The 26180-nt window shown below is 41.1% G+C and overlaps 1 protein-coding gene across 1 annotated transcript in view; it reads right to left on the bottom strand.

Annotated features, from left to right (window-relative positions):
* The window catches only part of ABCA13 (ATP binding cassette subfamily A member 13), a 294970-nt gene that overhangs the window by 48982 nt on the left and 219808 nt on the right, over window positions 1-26180 (bottom strand). Inside the window, exons 51-55 of the mRNA XM_050937636.1 lie at window positions 17275-17390; window positions 13720-13876; window positions 12217-12470; window positions 9909-10101; window positions 5454-5563 (exon numbers count right to left, since the gene is read on the bottom strand). Coding sequence (XP_050793593.1) covers window positions 5454-5563; window positions 9909-10101; window positions 12217-12470; window positions 13720-13876; window positions 17275-17390 — 830 coding nt within the window. The remainder of the gene's footprint in view (window positions 1-5453; window positions 5564-9908; window positions 10102-12216; window positions 12471-13719; window positions 13877-17274; window positions 17391-26180) is intronic.

Raw genomic sequence — 26180 nt, 5'->3', positions numbered from 1 at the left:
GAAAATTTGTAGTCAAAAAATTGCCGACCAGCTCTATTGAATAATTAAGAGAGTATAAAGTGTAACCTAGATACGTATGCATTATTAGGAGACAAAATAGCTACACAATTACACATTATTATTAACCTTTTTCAAAAGGTTAAGAACTGTCTAACTCCCACATCAAAGGCAGCACAGTCTAGCAGCTAGAGCAGGGAAATGGGAGCCCTGGGTCCTATTCCAGCCACTTGATCCAACTTTCTGTCTAAAGTCTCTGTGTCTTGGTCACCTCACCTTTAAACTGGGGATAATAATACTTGTTCTGCATTGTACAGTGCTTGGAGAAAGTTCAGGGAGTGGGGAGAAAGGCTTTATACAAACGCAGTGTTGCTCTTGGTTTTGCAAAGTGTTGTGGTGTCCATGAAAGAAAGGGCAGCCTCACTAACGTCACTAGGGCCCACAGTTATTTTTTTAACCAGTCTCCCCATGCTCTTTTAACTCAGTGTCCCTAGTGAGTTCCAGAAAACCTTCATACTCCCGCCTGCCCAGAAACATGTGTTGGGACAGCCTGGGGCACTGAATCAAAAGAAGACCATAGGAGAATGGTGGAAAAACACCATAGGATGAAAACATGCTCATCTTACACAAATCGACCAACTGACTTCAGGGAGACTAGTGGTGAGCGAGGCAATCAGGATTTGGCCCTTTATATTTTGTGATGTTAACAAAAACAGAATTTGGACATTTAAGGGATGATTTTTAGAGGTGCTCCGTAACTCAAAGCTCCCATTGGCCTACAAGCTCAGCTCCTCTGAAAATCCACTCCTTGCTGTGCTGGAAGACTTGTTTTATTGTTGACACTAATTTACACTTTGATTTTTGCAGCTTCTTTCAGGCAGTACAAGCATAAAGTAAAGGCAGTGATATAATCCAGTACTTGCATTGGTTGCAACAGAGAGATAAATTCCATTAATTAGTCAAAATGAAATACAAATTTACAAATCACAAAAGTAGTTAGGAACTCCATTGTGCTTATAACTGCACATTTGATTCAGTGCATACTAATACTCAACTAACATTATAAAAAACCCAAGGTTAAAAATATAATTAATGTAACTATAGCTTAATTATAATTAAAGTAATTATAGTGATATACAGTGTTACAACAGCCATCTCAGCTATTATATTGATGCACATTTATTCTGCTTTTGAAGTAAAGCTATTTGAATTACATTTTTAATTATTTATCAAGCTGAATATCATAACCATGAAAACAGCCCAGTTCTGGTTGAAAAGAAATAGTGTAGTTTCCCCTTTTTGAAGAGGTACCCTCTGGCCTTATGAACTTCTAATCCAAGATTTTAGATAAAAATGACTTCTAGTTCAAATATGAATAGGAGTTGCTGTAACAGAGAATCTCGCTATACACTGGAATTCATGGGAGAGAAATTAAATCAGTACTATTAGGAGGAGTATCTAATGTTAATTACTTTATTCACTGATTTCAATGGGACATCTTGTGCCCATCCGATCTAATCCTTGTCAACAGGACCCCAATTCAGCAAACCACTTAAACACAGGCTTTGCCTTAAGCACAGACTTAAGTTCATGACTATTCCACAAAGCACTCAAACACAAGTATGTGCTGAGAATTAAGCTTAAGTAGCAGTGAAGTGAGAGCCAAAGAACCTGTCAAGTTCTCTTATGCAGGTCTGTGGCTAATACTTGAAAGTGCTTTGACATCCTCCTGAGGGATCTTTATCTAGCCCTCTTCCATGGCAGGGGCTGTGTGTCATACAGAGCCCTTGAAGGTAGTTGGGGCAAAGTAAAGAAGGATAACTGAGGTGGGGGGAAGAAGGCAGCTACCCAATATAACTAAGAAAATGGTACAGACATATAGTGCCTATTTGTGTGGCATGGTAGTGATATATCAATAACTCCTTGTATTATTAACTCTGAATGACATTTTAAAATATTATTCACTTTCTACTTTTTAATACAGTTTGCCCAACTTTAATAGTGAAATTCTAGAGGTCAATTTTCTCTTTGGTTCTCAAGTGCTACACAGTGCTTTTGGTTTGGGGCTTCCAACACTTAAAAAATGATTTTCAATGTCTTTTGTTTTTAATACATGAAAAATACTTCCTTTCACATTAAGTTTTTTTCAAATCCAATCTTGTCTTTAAAAAAAACAACAACAAATTTTAAGATCAAGATTTCCAAATGTGCCTATTGTTTTCAGGTGCCCAACGTGAGATACGTTAAAGGGGCTTTATTTTCAGAGGATGGGTATGAGGCACTTTCTGAAAATAAAGCCCCTTTAAGGTGACTCAAGTCAGCTACTCCAAAATAGAGGCACCCAAAATCATCAGGTACTTTTGAAAATCTTGTCTAAAATTTCTGGACCTAAACAATTGACCTTTGGTATAAAAGATGGCAGGTCAAATTCAATCCTGGTGTTACAATGACTTCAATGGAATTACTCCAGGGGTGCATTTGGTCATTTCTGACTTTCCTTATTTCAATGTGCATGAATATATTGCAATGTAAAGGCATGTAGGAAAATATTTAATTGTTCAAATGCCATTTGAGCTGCTTTGGGATTTTTTTCAAGTTATCTTTTCCTTTGAGTTATATGAATTAGATTATCAAATATCTAGACCAATAACTTAACGTATACACCTTTACCCCAATATAACACTGTCCTCTGGAGCCAAAAAAATCTTGCTGCATTATAGGTAGAATCATGTTATATCGAACTTGCTTTGATCGGCCAGAGTGTGCAGCCCCCCCCCCAAGCACTTTACCGCGGTATATCCGAATTTGTGTTACATCGGGTCGCGTTATATCAGGGTAGAGGTGTATATAGCAGCCCAGGACAGAGAGAGATAAGCAACATCTGACTGTGTAGGATGGATTCAGCTTCTTTTTTCATGACGTACCCTATCAGTTGTGTACTGTATAGGTATTGACCATTAAAAGTAGCCCTTTGACCTGTTCTTCATGAGTTAAACCTTTACTAGATGGTTGTGCTGAAACAGAGATTTGTAGATCTTCCCAAGAAAATTTGGAGATACAGGATGTGTGTTCATTTCAACCATTCCCACTGTGGGCAAGATTGTGTCTTTAAGCCACTGCGCCCATGTTGTCTATCAGTGGCTGCTCCCAGTGGCATAGAACTTGAAAAGGCCAGCAGCCTGAACTAACACTGCTGCATAGGTTTCCCACCCACAAATATAACTCTGCCAGCCTTGAGAGCGGAGTACAAGGCCAGAGCCCCACTCTGCTCTCTTCTGCAGCAGGAATGCCTAGGCCTTGAACTGCTTTGTGGGTGGTGGTGGTGAGGGAGGAAAGGGAAAACAGAAGGCTTCCTGCATGCACTCCAGCTTCCTCTTGTCCCCACACTGGCATAGCCCATAAAGCAGCCCAGGGACTATTCATGCACAAATAAAATGCAGACACTTCCCCCCATATCATACTTGGCGCATTTATTCTCAATAAAGACCTTTAAACTTACAAGGAAAACAAGATTTCAGAAAGTTACAACTGACTCTCCTGCTGTAGCAAAAACTACTGCGTGCTTGTAGAGTCCTTAGAGGGCATCTTTCAGTGCTCAGCAAATTGGTGAACTTTCAATGTTGTTTTTGCTTCTAAATACTCACATAAAAGTGGTAGCTAAAGAGCTGGGATTTGGTCACTGACATTCCATTTTCAATAAGTATTAGCTGAAGTTGCAGTTCAGAAATATCCGGAACTGGGAAATGTTTATGACACTCCCCAAATAGAAAACAGCTACCAAAATAACTAAAAATAGCTGATTTCCTTCTGGTGGCATTTCTTGTTTAGTTTGGTGGTTTGGACTGGGAAGGGAGTTCTATTCATGTTCTTTTTAAACTGGATCAATTTGGTAATTACATAAAAAAGACTGACAGATTAAGGAGAGAACCAAGTGAAACTAATGTAATACCTCACCACAGGCATTTGTTTCCATCTCCTCACTTTTCTGCATTAAATCTTAGCTCAAGTGATACACAGACCATGCCCCGCCCCGCCCCCCCACCCCGCATCTTACTGGCCTTTCAATTTCACCAACAATTCGAGCCGAACACATCCCGCATCAGTAATTACTAGAAGCAGTAGAGTGAAATGGCTGCCTGGGGAAATTCACATCCAGTGAAGGGAATATGGCTGGAGAAAAGGGAATGTGGCCGCAGTGCTGCTCTGCTCCAGCAATCCTAGCCTGTCAGAGCATTCTCCCAAAGCTACTCTAAGTGGCTTTTTTGGAAATTATGAGTGCCTCTGGGCACCAGCCACCTTTGTAGGCAGCTACTGTGCACACACTCTCTCTCACCAAGCATGAGGATCAGACCCGAAGAAAGGAGAGTGTACATTTTTCAACTGACAACACTATGCAGGTCAGCTTGGCTTAGCAGTAGGTGCTAAAGCATGAAGGAAACAGCAAGGCAGAGAGAGAGTGAAAGTGCACACAGTCATAAATCACTACTAATTGCCTCTTAACACTTGTTCTGGTATTATATCCACTCATTCCCCTAATACAATCTACAAGTGCCGTATAACTGAATCTCCGACTTATGGCTACAACTTCCTCATTACCACCAGCTTGTTCTAATATTGCAGTTTTGAAGACATAGAAATATAAACACATATTTTATACATACAGGATTTCAGACTTTTACATTTAACCACTGGCATGTCACTGCTTATTCTCCTTTTTAAACTATAATGTCCTAATCTTTGCAATCACTCTCCATCTAAAATTCTTTCCACACTTAATTTATAGGGATTTTTGCATTTTTTTAAAATTTATTTTTGGGTTGCCTTTTTTTTTTAATTTAAACATTTTACATTTAATTTCTTGGGGCTGTGGGGGAGGGGGAGGGCATTGCACATGAAAAGCACCAAAATCAAGGCAATAAGAAGTATACTCAAGGTTAACAAATCTATGTCAGGAGGAACAGTGTCCCCTTGCTATGTAATACCCTCACTCTTCCTGATCACCTCTACACTTGATTAATTGATGAATCTGGGAGGTTCCACTAAGCATTTAGAAATTAGCCCTCCTGAGTACTTCTTAGGAGCCTAACAGTGAAAATCTTTTGGTCTGGTATTGATTTTGGGGATGTGTATTTGTGTACCTGTAGAGTATGTGCTGACATTTCCTACCTCCCACTGTATTGAATCAACCCATTCCCAATTTATTTAATCCTGTCTAGCAGTTCAGTTATGTTAAACTGCTTAACGCAGTCAGCTGTCTTTAAAAGCGTTGCTTTTGTTTGTTTTTTGGCACCATAGACTTTGTAGTAATAATGCAGTGTGCGGTAAATTGTGAAAGAATACAAACCACTCTTTGGAATACGATATAAAGAGCTGTAAGCATGCTGAGGCTTTCCTAGGTTTGATCATAAGTCTTACCATCAAGTAACAGTATTCTGATCGAGCTCTTTGCTATTTACCCTGTAGGATTCCTGATAACAGCACGCCCCCCAGATGGGGTGATGTCTCCAGTCAGCATCTTAAATGTTGTACTTTTCCCAGCACCATTTGCTCCCAGGAGCCCAAAGCACTAACAGGAAGGAGAAAAAAGTAATAACTATCTTTACAGAAATATCACAACTAACATTAACCTTTCATCATGTTTTGTTTTTTTCATTCCTGGACTAGCTGGGTAGAGATCATACATGTGGGTGTGCAAATTTCAAAATCACCTAAGTGACATAGGAATGCATGTATCAGCGGTAGCTGTGTTAGTCTGTATCCACAAAAACAAGGAGTCTGGTGGCACCTTAAAGACTAACAGGTTGGGCATAAGCTTTTGTGGGTAAAAAACCTCATTTTTTCAGATGCATCGAGTGAGTGCATCTGAAGAAGTGAGGTTTTTTACCCACGAAAGCTTACGGTCAAATAAATCTGTTAGTCTTTAAGGTGCCACCGGACTCCTTGTTGTTTTTATAGGAATACATATTTCATATTTATATCTATATCTATATACACATACACACACATATATATATACACACACACACACTCCTATGTCTCTTAGGTACACACACTCTCATATTATATCTGTGTGTACATATAAACACACAGAGGAGGTAATTTCAACCTTTGTAAGGTTTCTTGAAAAAGGAATTCAGTCAAATTAAAGGGAAAAGGCAATGTAATAAAAACATTATTTTGACCACTCTGGATAAAAATTTCAAATATTTTCTAAATCCCATTTTGCAAATAACTACTTAGACACTTAGGACTCTTTTTATCATTGAAAGTCCTATTCAGTGAACACATATAGTTACCTTTCAGTATTATAAGCAATCAAAATATTTTCCTTTAAAGTGATGAGAAAGGACAAAAGCAGGATTAATAAAAGTTTATGTGTGCATGATTTACACCTTTGTCTTCCCTCTGCTGGATACTGGCCAATTTTTAAGCCTTTTGAATAATATTCTTTGGAAACTGGGAAAGGAACTCAAAATTTTGAGGTTCCCATTTTGCCATTTCCCATATGTTGCTAACAGATAGTGCCTAAGGTGGAAGCAGACGAAGTAACCTCTTACCTCTCAACACCTGAGGGAGCAGGGAAACAAAGTCCTTGCCTATTGGATGAGGGGGAAATTATAAACACTGACACACATATACACACACCTATGATGGCTCCACTCAATGTTCCCTTTGCAGACAGAGCTGGGATGTTCAGCTCACAGTCCCCAAGGATTGATAGTGAGCCTTCTTGCTGACACCGTGACAACAAATGGTTGACACCATGACAAGAAATGATAAGGATGTGAGTCAGCTTACCATACTCAGAAAATGATGAAGGGGACAGTGTGTTGAGGGGCAAGATTTAGGGTCTAGAGGCTGGGAATCTGCATCTTCACTCCCCTCTCCTAGTCTGAGGAAGGGCAGGAGTGGAGGGATGTGCCCAGTATTTCCTTTTCCTCCTCCTACTTCCCCACCTCCAACTATCACCTCAACATATTCAGCCTAGAAATTCAGAAATTCCAAATTCTTCAGTCAAGATCCCTGCATGCAGAGGACTAGTTTTAATAAAATTGGCTACAAAATCTAGACATTATTCACCACAGAAATGTGACCCCCTGAAAATTCTATCAGGGCTCAATACAGTTTATAAAGTTCACACTAAATCTGGAAAAGCGTGCAAAGTCTTTCAGCAGGGTTTACCATCCAGAGTTGGTTATGCAAACAGTTTTGTAAAACCTCATTTGGAACAGCTCACGAACAAATCTGAACCACATGGAATCAAGGAGTCTGAGAGCTCTTTCACTAGATCCAGCTGAGCTCCCGGAGTATACCCACTGGTAGCATAGCTTTCAGATTGTATAATCTGCTTCAGCGAAATTACTTGGGGCCAGAAGAGTTTACAGACATATCTGGCAGAATCTGTAAATTCTATCAGCTCAACAGCTAGAATTAAAGAAGGTCCCAGAATTCTCTAGTATAGCCTGTAATGTTTGTAAGGTTCATTAGCAGAACAGCTCTAGTATAGCGGAAATATTAGTAGAGTGTTTGATTCAAATCTGTATTGTTTTGTGTTTAATTAAATAATATGTATAATCTTTATGTCACAACTATGATTACAGCAAAACAGTCTTACCATCCTACTATCAAAAGAAAATATACCAACCGCTTCAACTTACAAATAATAGCTTTTAAAACTACTTTCTAAAAAAACTAGGGCAATTCTCCCTCCACCAAATTTACTAAATTACAATTACAGTTGTAAATAACTATTACATTAAAACCACATTACTACAATGTTGCAGTTATTTAAAAAAAAAACAAGTATTTGAAGTCTGGAAGTTCACAGTTAAGGTTAAAGTTAAGAAATATTTGAAGGTCAAGAATTTCACAATTGTGGTTTCATGACCAGCCCTGAGTTTGACCTGACACTGATACCAACCTTCTACCTTTTCACCAAGAACCCTCTTAATCAAAACCACTATACTGCCAAAACAGACCATAAGCCTTTATCTAAATATAGTAATAAAAAAGAAATAGTAGGTTTGGAGTTTGGCTCCATTTCCTACTGTATATATGCTATCAACCATATACATATAGCTTGAAGATCTACAACCCATTGCAGCCCTCACATCATGACATAAGGGCTACAGACCTAAATATGGTCTCTTCTGTAGTGCAAGCATCCATTGACTGTAGGAATTGCCACCTCTGTTCCCACAGAGCTGAGTGCAATCTGGAAACATAATTTTCTCACAGACAGTGCAGAATGGAGATTCAAATCTTCTTCATCCACCCTCCAAAATACACATGGATTGAAACATTCCACATCTTTGTAATTCCCGACATGTCTCAGTTATCACATCAAAAAATGGCTGCACTGGGGATGAGGATTCCAGGCCGGACAAAGCTGTTTGACCGTTGTAATGAACAAATGTGCTCACCTGCCTAACAACTACAGACGATGTTCTTCAAGCCACATTGTGAACATTACTAGCCACCTCAGGAAAACATGCTAATCTCTGACTGCCATGATGAGGACTACCATGAAGGAATTGGCTGTGAGCTCCCCAAGTAGCCAATTTCACCTCCCAAACTGAACCAACTTGCCCGGAATTTGGAGGGAGGCACACAGGTTACAGGAGGACAGAGTTTTAAGGAGGCACCAAGAAGTTAGTCTGTATGCTCATGCTGGAATGTTAACTACATAGTTATAGCTTATCTGTAAATAGCTCTCTTAATAAAGAGTCAGTTTAGTTTTTACAAGCACTGAGTCTTTTCATGCTCTTGCCCAGCGTGTGGAATATTAAACATTAACTGGTCAATATTGTGGATGGCAGTGTCTAAAATGTGCTAACCATGTGTGCAACAAACCCAGCCCTGAACAGTATGTGCTAATAGCAGGGAAGTACCCTCTGCCACCAATGTCATTCAGTTAAGCACTGCAACATGTACCCATTCTAGGACAGTGACTGCATTCTAGTGGTGTACATTATTCTAATTTAATGCTATTTATAGCTTTTTATATTTTCAGCTATATTTTAATGAAGTTGTAAGTCTGATAAGTAGGCTTACATCAGCAATAAAAAACTTTGTGTAAGGCATTTTCTAGCAGCTGATCACTGATCGGTTAAAAACCCGCAGTGTCACATGCTGGCATCTCACTTCCTCCAACTGGTTATTAGGAACCAGGAAATACCCTCCCATTCCCTGACAGCATTTATTGAATAAAGGCAATAATTCCTCACCTGCATTTTTGGAAGTTAAATCTCCACATACCTCAAACTGGAAAAACTAGTAAACTTTCCTCTGACATCTTAAGGTTCTACAAATTTTAAAGATTCAGATTTAGGTTTAGGTTTATTCAAATATATTGAGACTGTTTCCAGAGGGCCAAATCCTCATTGGTTTTAAACTCTTTCCTAACTCAGGCAAAACTCCTATTTAAACTAATTAGAGTTTAGTCAAGGACATTCCAGAATTTAGTCCATGGTTTGTGAATTGTTTAACTAGATATGCACAGTATTTTCATGCCTAAACAACACTTACTTCCATATAAAAGCAGGCTGAAAATCTATGTTGCTTTTTTACTTTTAGGTTACTCTAATCCACACAATATCTCAGTAAAAACAAGCCAAAAGAAATAATACTTTCTGATGCAATGAACACAACAACAACAAAAAAGAGACAAACCAAAAAGTAATATCAATCACCAACAATTGCTGCTAAAATGTTAACAGTCTCCAGCAGTGCTTTCACTTCTGCCCAACATTATCGATTTCTCAGAAATTACTGCAATTGGAAGGCTTCTGCTAGCAACCACAGAGCTTTGATTTCAGACTTTCTGAACATGCCTGAACAATTGCCATGATTACACAATTTTTTTTAAAAAAAGAAGAGAAATGAAAAGGAAAAAATATAGAACCTTTTACCTCTCCCCTTGGTATCCCCAAGTTAATGTCTTTCACAGCAGTGTTCCTCTTGCTGAAATCTTGGTAACATTTCCTCAGATTGTACAGTAGAAGGATATCATTTTGAGTTCTTCCATCAAAGAGCCTCTTTCGTTCCACTTCTACATCCTCATCTTCTGAAGGATTGACTGTGCTACTCATGGAACAGTGACTCCTAAGAAGAAAAGATCACAATAAATGGCAAATTACACACTGTCATTTAATGGACAATAAAAAGGAGCACTTTTCTGCTTATTAGAGATGCCACTGAAAATAACTTTTAGATTTGCAAATATTTTTGAGATTTCAGAAAAAAAATTCAACCCAAATCAGAACAAAAACCAAAAATTTTAACGGAACTGGAATATATTTTGTTTTGAAGCCTGGGCTCCATTTACAGTTCATTAATACCAAATTGTTTCCATGCAACATTTCAATATTGGCAAGTTGGCAAATTGATAAAAATTGTTTCTTTGGAATTTTTCCAAGAAGTTCTACTTCTTATGCTCCATTAAGGTTCAGCCATTCAAATCTCAACAGGATCCAATGCTTCACAGTAATCCCTACAAATTTGCTCTTCAATTCCCATTGATTCTGACAAACCTGGTCCATATTTCATATTTTTTTTAAGTGGAAGGAAATAGCATACTATTCCACATGGGAAATAGGGGTACTGAAGTTAGACTGAAATGTCATTTGAGCATGGAGATAAATCTGCTATACAATTTGAAAATACACCTGAACTGCGGGGGTGGAAAGAAGCGGTATTTGCAAAATGGGAGCTCAGGGAGTGAAATGCATCTAGGTAGGTTTTTTTTTAAATAAAGCCACAAATTTAAATGACTTTAAAAGCATGAGCTCACAATGAAACTTTTCTTAAGGAATACTTGCCACATTCTTTTATACCGTAGATATACACCAATGGAAAAACAGGGATGATGGGATTATAAGAGACATAAGCCAAATAGGCATCTGCCTAGGGGACCCACAGAAAAACTCTTCGAGTCTTTTCTATTAAAAGAAAGTTAAACTAAAGTTCTGACATTGGCCTCTCTATGAAAGAGATACTGCTGGAGAAGCCGGAAACATGAGGTGGCTTTGCTAGAAACTTTGCAAGGGGCTCTTGTTGGAATTAGGCCAGCTTTGAAGAAAACACACATTGCCTGCTCTGCTCTGGGGTTCACACAAATAAGGAAAATGAATACTATATCACAGATGTTCTCCTCTTGAGCAAAAGCAGTTGAAGGTGAACAAAATGTGAGCATGAAGTGCACACTCCTTCTCTGGTCCAAAATGACAGTGCAAGTTGAAGGCTAAGGACCACAGAGAAGACAGCCTCTAACCCTGGCATGTCCCAGCCCCTTCCCTCCATGTACAGCAGTATGTCAAGTCTAGTAGACTGTCATGGGCTCAGTGCCCTCTGTTCTCTAATTCCACAGAGCAAGTCACAGAATGCAAAATGGGAAATAATGCTGCCTGAGGCATCAGTAATTCCCCACCATTTTATTGTGTCCAGGTGGTTTTGAAGAGCACGAAACATGCAGAATATAGGTACTCCTTTGCTCTGCCCCACCATTCTTCCCATCAGGACAAGGTCTACAGCAAGCTTTTGCATAGAAGGCAGTCTTCAGTGCGAGCAGGATCAAACTGAAGAAGCATAAGTTGGTACAATTCACCATACTGCAAGATTGGACATACATAGGGCAGGGCCCAGTTGTTAATGCTAAAATGTTTGACAGAAAAGCCAAGCTTTCAGAAGCATTTTGAAGGAGGAAGAGGAGGAGACTGCTTGTTCTCCAACATGATATTTCAGTACAATGGTACATGGGGAAAGAAGAACCCGGCAAGTGGATGTCAGAGATCAACAGTTTGTTACCAGCGCAGATTTCCAGGAAAACCTGTCTCCTCCAGTGAAGGAATTAATATAAAAAAAGAGAAAATCTAAAATATTATAATATTGGCAAAATTCCTTCTAGATGCTACACCACACCTGCTATTAGAGCTAAGGACTTTCATAGCAAGCTGCTCATGGTTTAAAAGTAAATGGAATAACTGAACGAATTCTCCCATCTGGCTTCTTCAAATAACTTTTGAAGCTCTCTTTCCCAGCTTAGGTGACTAATAAAGATACAGAAATAGAAAGCCATAATGCATGGGCTCATTACAGCCAAATGGAATAATGATCAGATTGTCTTATCTTCTAGTTTTCAGAAGGATTTAATGTTCCTTTGTCTTTGGGAAATTAATCAATGTCCATGAAAGCAGAGTATAAATGATACACATTACATACCTTGGTTTCTGGAGCAGGTCCCAATGCAGCAGAACTCTCAGGAGGAGAATAACTGTACCCTGCAGGGCCATTGTCACGAAGATCCAACCCAGGAAATTCATCTCAAAAGGACTCACATAAGAATCGATTCCAAAGCTGCTTGTCAGATCAAACTTGATCTGATTGTAGGAAAGTTCTAGTAAGCCCTGACCCAAGCAGAATGGTGGGAAAACAACAAAGGCCCACTTGAGGATGTTGTAGATATTCTGCAAATTCTGTACAAAAAAAAAAAAAGGAGCTGGTTGGGGTTGGGCAAAAGCAAGGAGGAGAAAATGTTGAATCTCTTAGAAATAGAAAATTAAGCAGACTTAAAGGCTATGAGATTTATTCTATTCTCACTCCAGTTTGAACCTGTTGCAACTCCACTTACTTCAGTGGAGTCTATTCTTATTTACACCAGTGTGAGATAAGAATCAGGCCCTGGACCATTTCAAAATTTTGAAACTTAAGTTCATATACAATTCTAACCCACAGATGATTTTGGATACACATGGTCTCTTATTCCTAAGTTTGTGTGGTGCCTAGTGCAATGGTTTTGGGTCCCTAGGTAGTGTCATAATACAAATAGCAATTGTTTCCACCTGAAACACTACCAACAGCAACATTTTTAGGGATCTAGTATTCTCTAGATTCTTATATATAAACAAATGTCTCTACTTTTTCTTGATAAAATTAAGAGTGAAAGTCATGGTAGCATGACAATAAGTATTAGCGAATATGTGTTTAGGAGCAGTACCAGAACATATGTAGTACTTCAGCAATATATTATATATGTTTTGCAACATGTAAGCACAATGGAATGATCAGGGTCAGTTTACTCACCATTCCTTTGCTCTTGCAGTTTTAAAATTTGAGTGCCATAAAAACCAAGCCACAACCCTAGTCAAATTTGTCCTCAAATGTGAACTCCAAACCTGAGTCAAAATTTAATCCAGATCTGTATTCAAACATCACTTCCTCAGCATAGCCCATTTAGATATATTTTGAAAAGTATGGAGTTTCCATCTCCTTCTCTCAATTCAAGTGCACAATTCCCATTGAGATTAACATTAAATGGGAGTTACATTCATGCACTGAGGGAATGTATTATTATTCACACAATACACTATATCTCCTTTAAACAACTGACTTACCACTTATGTCAATATTATTCAAACAAATTTTGCAACACACATTATCTATTCAGTGGACCTGAACAGCTCCCATTATGTGCAAATTATGAATTAAAGGTCTGGAAAATATTACAGTTTCAATTAAAGCTGTTTTTGCATTATTAGAGTGCAATTCTCTTTTTTATAAACCTTTGGGTTTATAAAATGTTGTGGGGAACAATAACCTATAATGATTTGGGATAAAGAAAAAGTGAGATATTTCATTACAATTTAAACTGCAACTGTTTGGCGTTGGAAAATACATTCCTATACACGTAATTTATGGGAACTGGTGCTGAGGGTACATACTGACCTGTTCTTTGGAAACTGCAGCTAACAAATGAGGCAAGAGGGTCACCAGCATGGTACAAAGACCAAACACAAAGTTTAAGGAGATATAAGAAATGAAAGCTACGTCTGAACTTGAGAAGAATCTGGACATCAGATACATCCATGGTAAAGTTGCATATCTGAAACAAGTAAAAAAAAAAATAGAACCACATCATAAATAATTTATGGTTTACTCCACCAGCTGACTTCTGAGCTCAGTATCATTTGCATCACTAAAAAGAAATGGAACAGGAACTCATTGATTTTACAATTAATAACTCCTTTCCAAATCCTTCAGCCTCACCGGTGGAAACACTTGCGTATTTGGCTCACCATACTTTCCTATATTTCACATACATATGTACTGCTATGTGAGGATCAACTGTAACTTGTTCTTTTCTGTTTATTAACCTCATATCTTTTCTTTCCTGGCTCCAGGAAGCTCACCACCTTGATTTCTGAACAGTTGTAAAACCAAGCCATTTTATACACTTCAGCTACAATGAGACACAGTAAGAAGAAACTTGTTTAACAGTAAACTTTGGTCACACAGCTGTCATCTGTTCTTATAGATTTCACCAGAAAAAAAAAATTATAGCATGCTGGAATTGTAACTAAGAGCTGTGAAAACGATGTCCAAGTGATAGCTTATATCTGCTACAGACAGCACATTAGCACTCTGAATTATCTATGATGGACAACTGTTTAGCACAGTGGTTACCACTAAAACATCAACTTTAACTCACAGTTCCCACACAGTAGTATCTGAGATATGGCAAAATAGCCCTGACTGCTAAAAGTTGAGTAATATTTAGGTGACTAAAGAAAGAGTGGGCAGAGATATGTTGCCCAGTCAGACCATCTGGTGCACAAAAGAGCACAAATGTCAGCTTCTTGACAAACAAGAGTGAGATGTACCCACAGAACATTACCCATAAGTGTAGTCCAGGGCAGTCACTTGAACATGAACACTGTGCAAAGAACAGCATATAGGAGTAAAAAAATGCAAAGCAGGACATGCTTACCAGAACTATCGGGCAAGACTGCATGTACAACATAAGCAGCTCACACACCAAAAACGAAATTATTCATGTCCTTTTGAAAAACTAAGGTCTTATTGAAACACAAGCTATTGAGCTCACTCCAGGAGTCACTCAGTGAAACACTATAAAACTGGGTGTTCTGCAGGACATCAGATTAAAACAAACAACAACAGGCCAGAGGAAACCATAGTATTTTGCACTTTTATGGCACCTTCCTTGTAAGGATCCCAAAACACTTTACAAATTTCAATGAATTAAACCTCCCCATTCCCCTTGTTAAGTTGTAGGTGCTATTATCCTCAGTTTACAGACACAGAGAGGTCAAGTGATTTGCTCAAGGTCTCCAAGGAAGTTTGTGGCAGAGTTTAGACTAGAACTTTTATTTCCAAGTTTCCAGTTCCATGCCCTAACCATCTTTCCTCCCCTTTGTGCTGAAATCACTTCTCTGAATTTTATTGAGTTAAACTAGTGGAAATACAGAATAACTCCATTGAAGACAATGGAGTTCAATGGCTTAAGTGGAGTTACATCAGTATTAATGAGACGAGAATTTAACCTACAGGTATTTTGCCTGACTAAGAACCAAGAATATAAAAATTTAGCTTTAAAATTGTCTGGCAGATCACATAAAGCCCATACCAGTCTCATATTCTATTTTCCTGCCTTCCCTTCCTGCAAAAGTGAGTTTAAAGCACCACATATATCTTGAGATACTTTGAATTGAGGACAGGTCATTTTGGACAGTTGTGAATGAAAGGTAGTGCCATACAACATTTCTGCTACCAGGCAGGAAAAAAAAATAAAGACAGAGAAGCTGTGTCATGAATTCTGGATATTTTAAAAAATGTCAGTAACCCAACTTGAATTAAGACACCTGGAAGATTAATTTTTTTAAGCAAAATGCTTTCAGTAATGTTAAGCTTCTGTCACATAACTGGGTCATTAAGGATTTTTTTTCTTTATTTTAGGTTGGACAAAGCCTGATAAAATGCCTTTTTAAGATCACAAATTGTTACTGAAAAATTTAAAGGGAAAAAAATGTGACATGGAATATATATATAAGGAAATTGCAGGAAACATTTATGGCAGTGGGGGCAAGAGGAAAGAGCCACAAAAGTACTTCACTGAATGGACTGTGTGTTTGGAGCCAGGAAGGGGTGGTGTGTGAAGAAGGCCTAGTACAAATAAATATATGCATTTGTATGTAACGCAGCATTTCCTGGAGTCTTGTTAAATTTATTGAAGGTTTGATTGGTACAGTACTTTTTAAGATCCACTGATACAGGAATTGATCCTGCACCACTGAAGTCAATGGAAGTTACATCACTGACTTCAACTAGAGCTGGATCAGGCCTACACAGTACAAGAAGGTTTATCCTTAATGGTTTGAACTCCGCTCTGCTTTTGTAGAAGCTCAAGCTCTCTAATTAATAGTCACATGTTCTGAAGTAACTTCAACCATAACTTGGCTAAAATAACAAAAATAATGCTAGCACTAATACCTCGTAACAGCATCATACCTCATAGGACTGATCCAAAGCCCACTAAACACAGTAGAAGTCATTCCACTAGCTTCAGTGGACACTAAATCAAGCTTGTACTTGTTTCCGGTCCGTTGGTGTGAGGAGAGAGGCTAGAATTTAAGTAGTTCTTCATTCACATATTATGGTCAACAGCAGAAATAAAAAAGGATTCAACATTTATATAGATAATAAGGACACAGTTATGTTAGGTAAGATAAACATTTACAAGGGATATATTTCCCCATGAATAAACCAACCATCAACTGCTTGAGGTAAGGAAGAAACCTCCTTACTGGGCAGCATATTCCATAATTCTTTATCTTACACTTTCCTCTCAGTCACCCTGCTGGAAACAGGGTATAGGATTAGATGAACCATTGGTCTGACCTAGTATGGTGATTTCTATATGCTTATTATAAAGCAAATACCAAGCTATTTCACCTGTAAAAAATTGACTTTGGAAAACTAGCTGAAGCAGGCCTAGGTAAGTGCTTTCCCATCTCATAATATTTGTTGGAGGTATATCCTCAACCAGTTTGGAGCTCAAACTTGGTCAACTTTCTCACATCAATGAATATAAAAAAGACAGTTTCAGTTCTTAAGTGATATTCTGCAATCCAGCCACTGAAATTCAAGCCTGGCTATGCTACTATTTTTGGCACCTAGATGAGTCCTTTAGTGAGAATAACACACAATCAATTTCTAACAGTAAAAGATTGTTGTGCAGCTTGAGTGTCTTCTTGAGACATTTTTAGTACTACTCTCATTATGAGTGAACAAATCTCCCTTCCATTTCCCCTATGGCGTATTCAGCCTCATGCTGCAGCTTGTTCTCTCATTATCCATTGCCGCCTCATAATCGTCTGCAAAAACAGAAAATCATGCACCCAGCAGCAGGTGCAAACCAAGTCTAAGGATTTCTGTTTGTAAGAAACAAGCCATAATTCTAGAGCAGCATCTCCAATCACATACCCAAAGAGTATCAGCAGGAGAGCTGTGGCTGCCAAGTTTTCTCGGAAAGTGAAGGCTGATAACTGGAAGGCAGCAATAACACCGATAGACAGGCCGACTGGAACCAGGTAAAACAGCTAGAAAGAGAAGAAAAACAGAAACATTGCAGGAAAACATCTCATAGTGGTCTTATCCAATGAACATAGAAGTGTTTTTGGAATTGGTTTGGAACTCTATTTTACATAGCATGCTAAAAATATGTAGGCAGTGGAGTTCTGCGATCTTGTACTCAGAAGTCTCACCACTGAGCAGCTGGAGTACTGTCCTGCTCAAAAACCCTGCGAAAATACAATCCAAGTGTATACATTTACCTTTGTTCCAATCCAACAATCCTAATTTAAGAAGCTAGCTCCTGTATGTAATAGATCCATGTGGGACTGCTGCTCTAATGCTCCCAAATTATATTGCACGCATTTAGTATGGGCAGCAGCAGCACAACAACCACTTGGGTTTCACTGAACAATTCAGCAACAGCAGAGCACTGAGAGACAGTTTCAGCCTGACTTTAATGAATAACATATGCAGGTGAAGTATCACTAAGATTTTTAACAGAAACTGACACTATTTGCATTTACACACATCAGTAACATACAGCTAGACAATAAAGAATCTAGCCTCTCCTTGATAACTGTTTTGTTAATGGGAGATAGGAACATGTAGTATAGGGAATGATAGTTGTCCAAAGGATCAGGCACAGGACAGATTCTTCTCCCAGTTCTTGGGTTCTTATCCCAGTTCTACCAATGACCTGATGTGTGACCTTAGTAAATCAATTCATCTCTCTGGGCTGATGCTTATCTCCCCATGATTTGTCTCTTCTGTCAATTTTAAATGTCAGCTCTTGGAGGCAAGAACTGTCTTGGACTTAGACTCTAAAGTCAGAAGGGACCATCATGATCATCCAGTCTGACCTTCTGCACATTGCAGGCCACAGAATCTCACCCACCCACTCCTGAAATAAGCCCCCTAACCTCTGGCCAAGTTACTAAAATCCTCAAATAATTATTTAAAGATTTAAAGTTACAGAGATTCCACCATTTACTCTAGTTTAAACCATCAAGTGACCTGTGCCTCAAGCTGCAAACAAAGGTGAAAAACCCTCACGGTCTCTGACCTGGAGGAAAATTCCTTCCCGATCCCAGCTATGGTGATCAGTTGTACCGTGAGTATGTCAGCAAGACCCACCAGCCAAATACCTGGGAAAGAACTCTCTGCAGTAACTCAGTGCCCTTCCCGCCTAGTGCCCCGTCTCAAGCCATTGGGAATCTATGCTACTTGCAGTAGCAGATGGGCCATATGCCATTGTAGGCAGTCTTATCATTCCATCCCCTCCATAAATTTATCAAGCTCAGTCTTGAAACAACTTGGGTTTTTTTGCTCCACTGCTGCCCTTGGAAGGCTGTTCCAGAACTTTACTCCTTTGATAGTCAGAAACCTCCATCTAATTCAAGCCTAAACTTGTTGATGGCTAGTTTATATGCATTTTTTCTTGTGCCAACACGGGTCCTTAACTTCAATAACTCCCTCTCTGGTATTGCTCCCTCAGATGTATTTTTAGAGAGCAATCATAACTCCCCTCACCCTTCATTAGCATAGGGTAAATAAGGCAAGATCCTTGAGTCTCCTCTTTTAAGGCTGATTTTCCATTCATCAGCTCCAGTTTGAATTAATCTTTTTTAAACATGGGAGACCAGAATTGCACATAGTATTCCAGATAAGGTCTCAGCAGTGCCTTGTAAAATGATACTAACATTTCCCTGTCTCTACTGGAAATACCTCACTTGATGCAACCTATTCATTAGTCTTTTTTCACAGCTGCATCACATTGGCAGCTCATAGTCATCCTGCGATCAACCAATACACCCAGGGCTTTCTCCTCCTGCGTCACTTCAAATTGATAAGTCCCCAGCTTATAAAATAAATTCTTCTTGTTAGTCCCTATGGGCATGAACTCGCACTATTACATTTCATCCCATTTCTATTAGTCAGGTTTACAAAACCATCCTAATCATCTTGTATGATACTCTGATCTTCCTCCGTATTAGCAATACCTTCCAACTCTGTGTCATCCACATTAGCACATTTCCATTTTTTGTGCCAAGATCAGTAATAATAATTGCCCACAAGACAAATTCTTGAGGAACTCCACTAGTAACCTCCCTCCAGCCTGATAGTTCATCAGCAGTATGACCTGCTGTACTCTCCCCTTTAACCAATTCCTTATCCTTTCAGTTCTCATATCAATCCACTTCTTCTCCAATTAACTTATAATTTTCCATGAGAAACTGTATCAGATGCCTTACTGAAATCCCGGTAGATGAGATCCACTGCATTTCCTTATCCTTAACGTTATTTTATCCCAATTAGTGTTTACCTCTATGTCCTTAACTACTTTTCCTTTCAAAATTGTTCAAAAACCTTGCATACAATTGAGGTCAAACTAATAGGCCTGTAGTTTCCCAGATCACTTCTTCCCCCTTGTAATAACCTTGGTCCCAGATTTGGACCTTAGCGTCCAAAATATGGGGGTTAGCATGAAAACCTCCAAGCTTAGTTACCAGCTTGGACCTGGTACTTGCTGCCACCACCCAAAAAATTAGAGTGTTTTGGGGCACTCTGGTCCCCCTGAAAAACCTTCCCTGGGGACCCCAAGACCCAAATCCCTTGAGTCTCACAACAAAGGGAAATAATCCTTTTTCCCTTCCCCCCTCCAGGTGCTCCTGGAGAGATACACAGACACAAGCTCTGTGAACCCAAACAGAGTGAATCTCCCTCTCTGTTCCCAATCCTGGAAACAAAAAGTACTTTCCTATTCCCCCCAGAGGGAATGCAAAAATCAGGCTAGCAATCCAACACACAGATCTCCCCGATTCCTTCCTCCCACCAATTCCCTGGTGAGTACAGACTCAATTTCCCTGAAGTAAAGAAAAACTCCAACAGGTCTTAAAAGAAAACTTTATATAAAAAGAAAGAAAAATAAGTACAAATGTTCTCTCTGTATTAAGATGATACAACACAGGGTCAATTGCTTAAAAGAATATTGAATAAACAGCCTTATTCCAAAAGAATACAAATCAAAGCACTCCAGCACTTATATTCATGCAAATACCAAAGAAAAGAAACCATATAACTTACTATCTGATCTCTTTGTCCTTACACTTGGAAACAGAAGACTAGAAAATAGAAACTACTTCTCCAAAGCTCAGAGAAAGCAGGCAGGCAGACGGAAAACAAAGACAAAAGACTCAGACACTCAATTCCCTCCACCCAAAGTTGAAAAAATCCGGTTTCCTGATTGGTCCTCTGGTCAGGTGCTTCAGGTGAAAGAGACATTAACCCTTAGCTATCTGTTTATGACACGCCCCCCAAATTGCAGACAGTGGGGAAGCTCACTGGCGGCGATTTCCTTTTAGAACTTGAAAATAAACAGATTACTACAACACATGCACCTTTATATATACTACTAAGTATATAACTAACAGACTTCTACATTTTAAGAACACTTTTTAACTACTGAATTCTGGGAAACTCTCACGGGAGAGTGCATCAGCTACTTTGTTAGAAGCTCCTGTGATGTGTTGAATTTCAAAATCAAAATCTTGGAGAGCTAAACTCCAACGAAGAAGTTTCTTGTTGTTCCCCTTGGCAGTATGAAGCCACTTTAGTGCAGCATGGTCAGTTTGTAGTTGGAACCGCCGTCCCCAAACATATGGGCGTAGCTTTTCCAGGGCGTACACAATGGCATAGCATTCCTTTTCACTGACTGACCAGTGACTTTCCCTCTCAGACAGTTTCTTGCTGAGAAACACGACAGGATGGAAGTTGCTTCCTGCATGAGCACTGCTCCTATACCACGCTCAGATGCATCGGTGGTTACTAGGAATGGCTTGTCAAAATCCGGGGCCCTGAGCACAGGGTCAGACATGAGCGTTGCCTTAAGTTGGGTAAAGGCCTTTTGACACTCATCAGTCCACTTAACTGCATTTGGCTGGGTCTTTTTGGTCAGGTCGGTCAGTGGGGCAGCGATTTGGCTGTAGTGGGGTACAAATCGCCTGTAGTATCCGGCCAAGCCTAAGAAGGATTGGACCTGCTTCTTGGACCGTGGGACAGGCCACTTTTGGATAGCATCCACCTTGGCCTGTAGGGGGTTTATGGTTCCTCGACCCACCTGGTGCCCCAGGTAAGTCACTCTGTTTTGGCCTATTTGACACTTTTTGGCCTTAACAGTTAGTCCTGCCTGCCTGATGCGCTCAAAGACCTTTTCCAGGTGTAGTAGGTGTTCGGGCCAGGAGTCTGAAAAAATGGCCACATCATCGAGGTAGGCAACTGCAAATTCTCCCAGTCCAGCTAGTAGACCATCTACCAGCCTCTGGAAGGTGGCGGGTGCATTTCGAAGGCCGAAAGGAAGGACATTGAATTCATACACCCCCGCATGGGTGACGAATGCTGACCTCTCCTTGGCAGGTTCATCTAGCGGTACTTGCCAGTACCCCTTGGTTAAGTCTATTGTAGAGATGAACTGGGCACGTCCCAACTTTTCCAATAGCTCATCGGTACGTGGCATTGGATAGTTGTCCGGACGAGTTACAGCATTTAGCTTACGGTAGTCCACGCAAAAGCGTATTTCCCCATCGGGTTTGGGTACCAGAACCACTGGAGATGCCCATGCACTGGTAGATGAGCGGATTATACCCATCTGTAGCATGTTCTGGATCTCCCGTTCTATAGCAGCTTGGGCATGAGGAGACACTCGGTAGGGTGGGGTTCTAATTGGGTGAGCATTACCTGTATCAATGGAGTGGTATGCCCGTTCAGTCCGTCCTGGGGTGGCTGAGAACAATGGGGCGAAGCTAGTGCACAGCTCCTTGATTTGTTGCCGCTGCAGACGTTCCAGGGTGGTTGAGAGGTTCACCTCTTCCACGCCACCGTCTTTTTTCCCGTCGTAGTAGACACCGTCAGGCCACTCAGCATCATCTCCCTGGACTGTAAACTGACAAACCTGTAAATCTCTGGAATAGAAAGGCTTGAGAGAATTAACATGGTACACTTTTGGCTTTAGTGAGGAATTGGGAAATGCTATGAGGTAGTTTACAGCTCCCAGGCGCTCTTGGACCGTGAATGGCCCTTCCCATGATGCTTCCATCTTATGGGCATGTTGCGCCTTCAAGACCATAACCTGGTCTCCTACCTTGAAGGAACGTTCTCTGGCATGTCTGTCATACCAGGCCTTTTGCTCTTCTTGAGCATCCTTTAGGTTCTCTCTAGCAAGGGCTAAAGAGTGTCGGAGGGTGCTTTGTAGGTTGCTTACAAAGTCCAGAATGTTAGTTCCTGGAGAAGGCGTAAACCCCTCCCATTGCTGCTTCACCAACTGTAATGGCCCCTTAACCTCGTGACCATACACAAGTTCAAATGGTGAAAACCCTAAACTGGGATGTGGTACAGCCCTGTAGGCAAACAGCAACTGCTGCAACACTAGGTCCCAATTATTGGAGAATTCGTTGATGAATTTTCGTATCATGGCCCCCAAAGTTCCATTGAACCTTTCAACCAGGCCATTGGTTTGATGGTGGTACGGGGTGGCAACCAAGTGATTCACCCCATGAGTTTCCCACAGTTTTTCCATGGTCCCTGCCAGGAAATTAGACCCTGAATCTGTAAGGATGTCAGAGGGCCAACCTACCCTGGCAAAGATGTCTGTTAGGGCCAGGCACACAGTGTTAGCCCTGGTGTTGCCTAGAGCTACTGCTTCTGGCCATCGGGTAGCAAAGTCCACTAAAGTCAGTACGTACTGCTTTCCTCTGGGCGTCTTTTTTGGGAAAGGGCCCAGAATATCCACAGCTACTCGCTGAAATGGAACCTCAATTATGGGGAGTGGCTGGAGAGGGGCCTTGACCTGGTCTTGAGGCTTACCCACTCTTTGGCATACCTCACAAGACCGGACATACTTGGCAACGTCCTTGCCCATCCCCTCCCAGTGGAAGGACTTCCCCAACCGGTCCTTGGTTCGGTTCACCCCAGCATGGCCACTGGGATGATCATGGGCTAAGCTTAAGAGCTTCCCTCGGTACTTAGTTGGAACCACCAACTGTTTTTGCGGCTGCCATTCTTCCCGGTGTCCACCAGAAAGAATTTCCTTGTATAAAAGTCCTTGGTCTATAACAAACCGGGATCGATTAGAAGAGCTGAGAGGCGGTGGGGTGCTCCGTGCCGCCGCCCAAGCTTTCTGAAGGCTGTCATCCGCTTCCTGCTCAGTCTGGAACTGTTCCCTTGAGTCAGGGGTCACCAGTTCTTCCTCAGACTGTGGACTTGGGCTTGGTCCCTCTGGAAGCGATGTAGGTGATGGGGTTGTTTCCGTTGCTGGTGAACCGCTCTCCGCTGGTGCACCTGAGGGTATTTCAGGCTCTGGCTGAGCCTTTTGGGTATGGCTGTCTGTTGCTTCTGCCAGTTTTGGCTCGCTGGCGCCCTCTGGCGTTGAGTTTGAAGATGTAGTTGCACTTGCTGGTGCTGGTTGTTGTTCCAGTTCCGGGCCTGGGACTGGAGATGCTGTGGCTGTTTCAGTGGTAGGCATGGAATCCGGGTCCACTACCTCTGTCTGGGTCTCTGGTAACACAGACGGGGCCTCTGTGGACGGCTCAGGAACAGGAATGGGTCTGGAAGCTTGCCTGGTTTGGCTACGTGTAACCATTCCCACTCTCTTGGCCCGCCTCACCTGGTTGGCCAAGTCTTCCCCCAGTAGCATGGGGATAGGATAATTGTCATAGACTGCAAAAGTCCACATTCCTGACCAGCCTTTGTACTGGACAGGCAGTTCCGCTGTAGGCAAGTCTACAGCTTGTGACATGAAGGGGTAAATTGTAACTTTGGCCTTTGGGTTGATGAATTTGGGGTCAACGAAGGATTGGTGGATAGCTGACACTTGTGCCCCCGTGTCTCTCCACGCAGTAACCTTCTTTCCGCCCACTCTCAAATTTTCCCTTCGCTCCAAGGGTATTTGAGAGGCATCCGGGCCTGGGGATCTTTGGTGTGATGGTGGTGTAATGAATTGCACTCGCATGGTGTTCTTGGGACACTTGGCCTTGATATGTCCCAGTTCATTACACTTAAAGCATCTTCCATCTGATGGGTCACTGGGCCGAGGTGAGTTACTGGAGACTGGTGAGGTTGAAGGGTAGGGTATCTGTGGCTTTACTTGGGTGGTATGTGGGGTCTTTGGCTGTCCTCGGTTGTAGGGTTTATGGTCTGTGTGCCCCCTGGGGTAATCGTTCCCCTTGACAGTAGCTTTCTTGCTTTCTGCCAGTTCCATCCATTTGGCTCCAATCTCCCCCGCCTCAGCGATATCTTTGGGATTTCCATCTTGTATGTACCGTGTGATGTCTTCAGGAACACCATCCAAGAACTGTTCCATTTGTATGAGGAGGTTTAGTTCTTCCAAGGTTTGAATGTTGTTTCCTGTTATCCAGGCCTCATAGTTTTTTGCAATGTAGTAGGCGTGTTTGGGAAATGACACCTCGGGTTTCCACTTTTGGGTTCTGAAGCGCCGACGGGCATGATCTGGGGTTATCCCCATCCTGTATCTGGCCTTGGTTAGGAAAAGTTTATAGTCATTCATTTGGTGCTTAGGCATTTCAGCTGCCACCTCTGCTAAAGGTCCACTGAGCTGTGACCTCAATTCTACCATGTACTGGTCTTCGGGGATGCTGTACCCAAGACAGGCTCTTTCAAAGTTTTCCAAGAAGGCCTCGGTGTCATCACCTGCCTTGTAGGTGGGAAATTTCCTGTGCTGTGGAGCAATATTTGGCGCCGGGTTGTTAGGGTTGGCTGGCACAGGCAGCCCAGCTTTTGCCATCTCCAGTTCATGTTTTCTCTGTTTTTCCTTCTCTTCATTCTCTTTTTGTTGTTTTTTTCCATTTCTTTTTGTTGTTTTTTCCATTTCTTTTTGGTGCTTTTCCATTTCTCGGCGGTGGGCCAACTCTTCTTCTGCTTGTTTCCTTCGGTAGGCCACCTCTTCTTCTTCTAGTTTTCTTTTGTGTGCTGCCTCTTGGGCTGCCTGTTCTCTTTGGAGGGCTGCCTGTTCTCTTTGGAAGGCTGCCTGTTCTCTTTGGTAGGCTGCCTCTCTGATCTGTTCTTCTCTTTCTTTCATCTCCATCTCTTTTTGTTTTATTTCCAGTTGTCGCCTGTGTTCAGCTTCTTTGATTTGTTCTTCGGCCTCAATTTTTGCCTTAGAAGTCATGGTTCCTGTTTTCTTGTGTTGGGGTGCCCTCCGGTGTTTATCTTCTGAACTGCAGGCTCTCTGTTGCCTCCTGAAGTCTGCCTAGCAACAGTGCCTTTAGCTAATTTTCCTTTTCTCTCTCTAGCTAATGTTCAATGAAGGGAAACCAGAAAAACCACTTTATTTGCATGCTTATAAGTGCTGGTACTTGCCTCCTAATGGGAGGGCTATTGCATGACAAAAGACCCTTAACATGCAAGCCACAAACTGCGAGAGAGAGCAGAAAAAAAAAATTCTCTCTGGTTCCCTTTTAAAACCAACTGCTTCTCTCTGCTAAAAAGCCCTTAGCAGAGAAAAGAAAAATATAATATTTCTACTGGCTTCTGGATTCTGTCTATCTCCCACCAGCTGCCACTCATGTAATAACCTTGGTCCCAGATTTGGACCTTAGCGTCCAAAATATGGGGGTTAGCATGAAAACCTCCAAGCTTAGTTACCAGCTTGGACCTGGTACTTGCTGCCACCACCCAAAAAATTAGAGTGTTTTGGGGCACTCTGGTCCCCCTGAAAAACCTTCCCTGGGGACCCCAAGACCCAAATCCCTTGAGTCTCACAACAAAGGGAAATAATCCTTTTTCCCTTCCCCCCTCCAGGTGCT

This window comes from Gopherus flavomarginatus, chromosome 2 (genome assembly GCF_025201925.1).
Source record: "Gopherus flavomarginatus isolate rGopFla2 chromosome 2, rGopFla2.mat.asm, whole genome shotgun sequence".
Classification (NCBI taxonomy): Eukaryota; Metazoa; Chordata; order Testudines; family Testudinidae; genus Gopherus; species Gopherus flavomarginatus.
The sequence above is the reverse complement of the archived record's forward strand: the minus strand, read 5'-3'. Positions and strand labels throughout refer to the sequence as shown.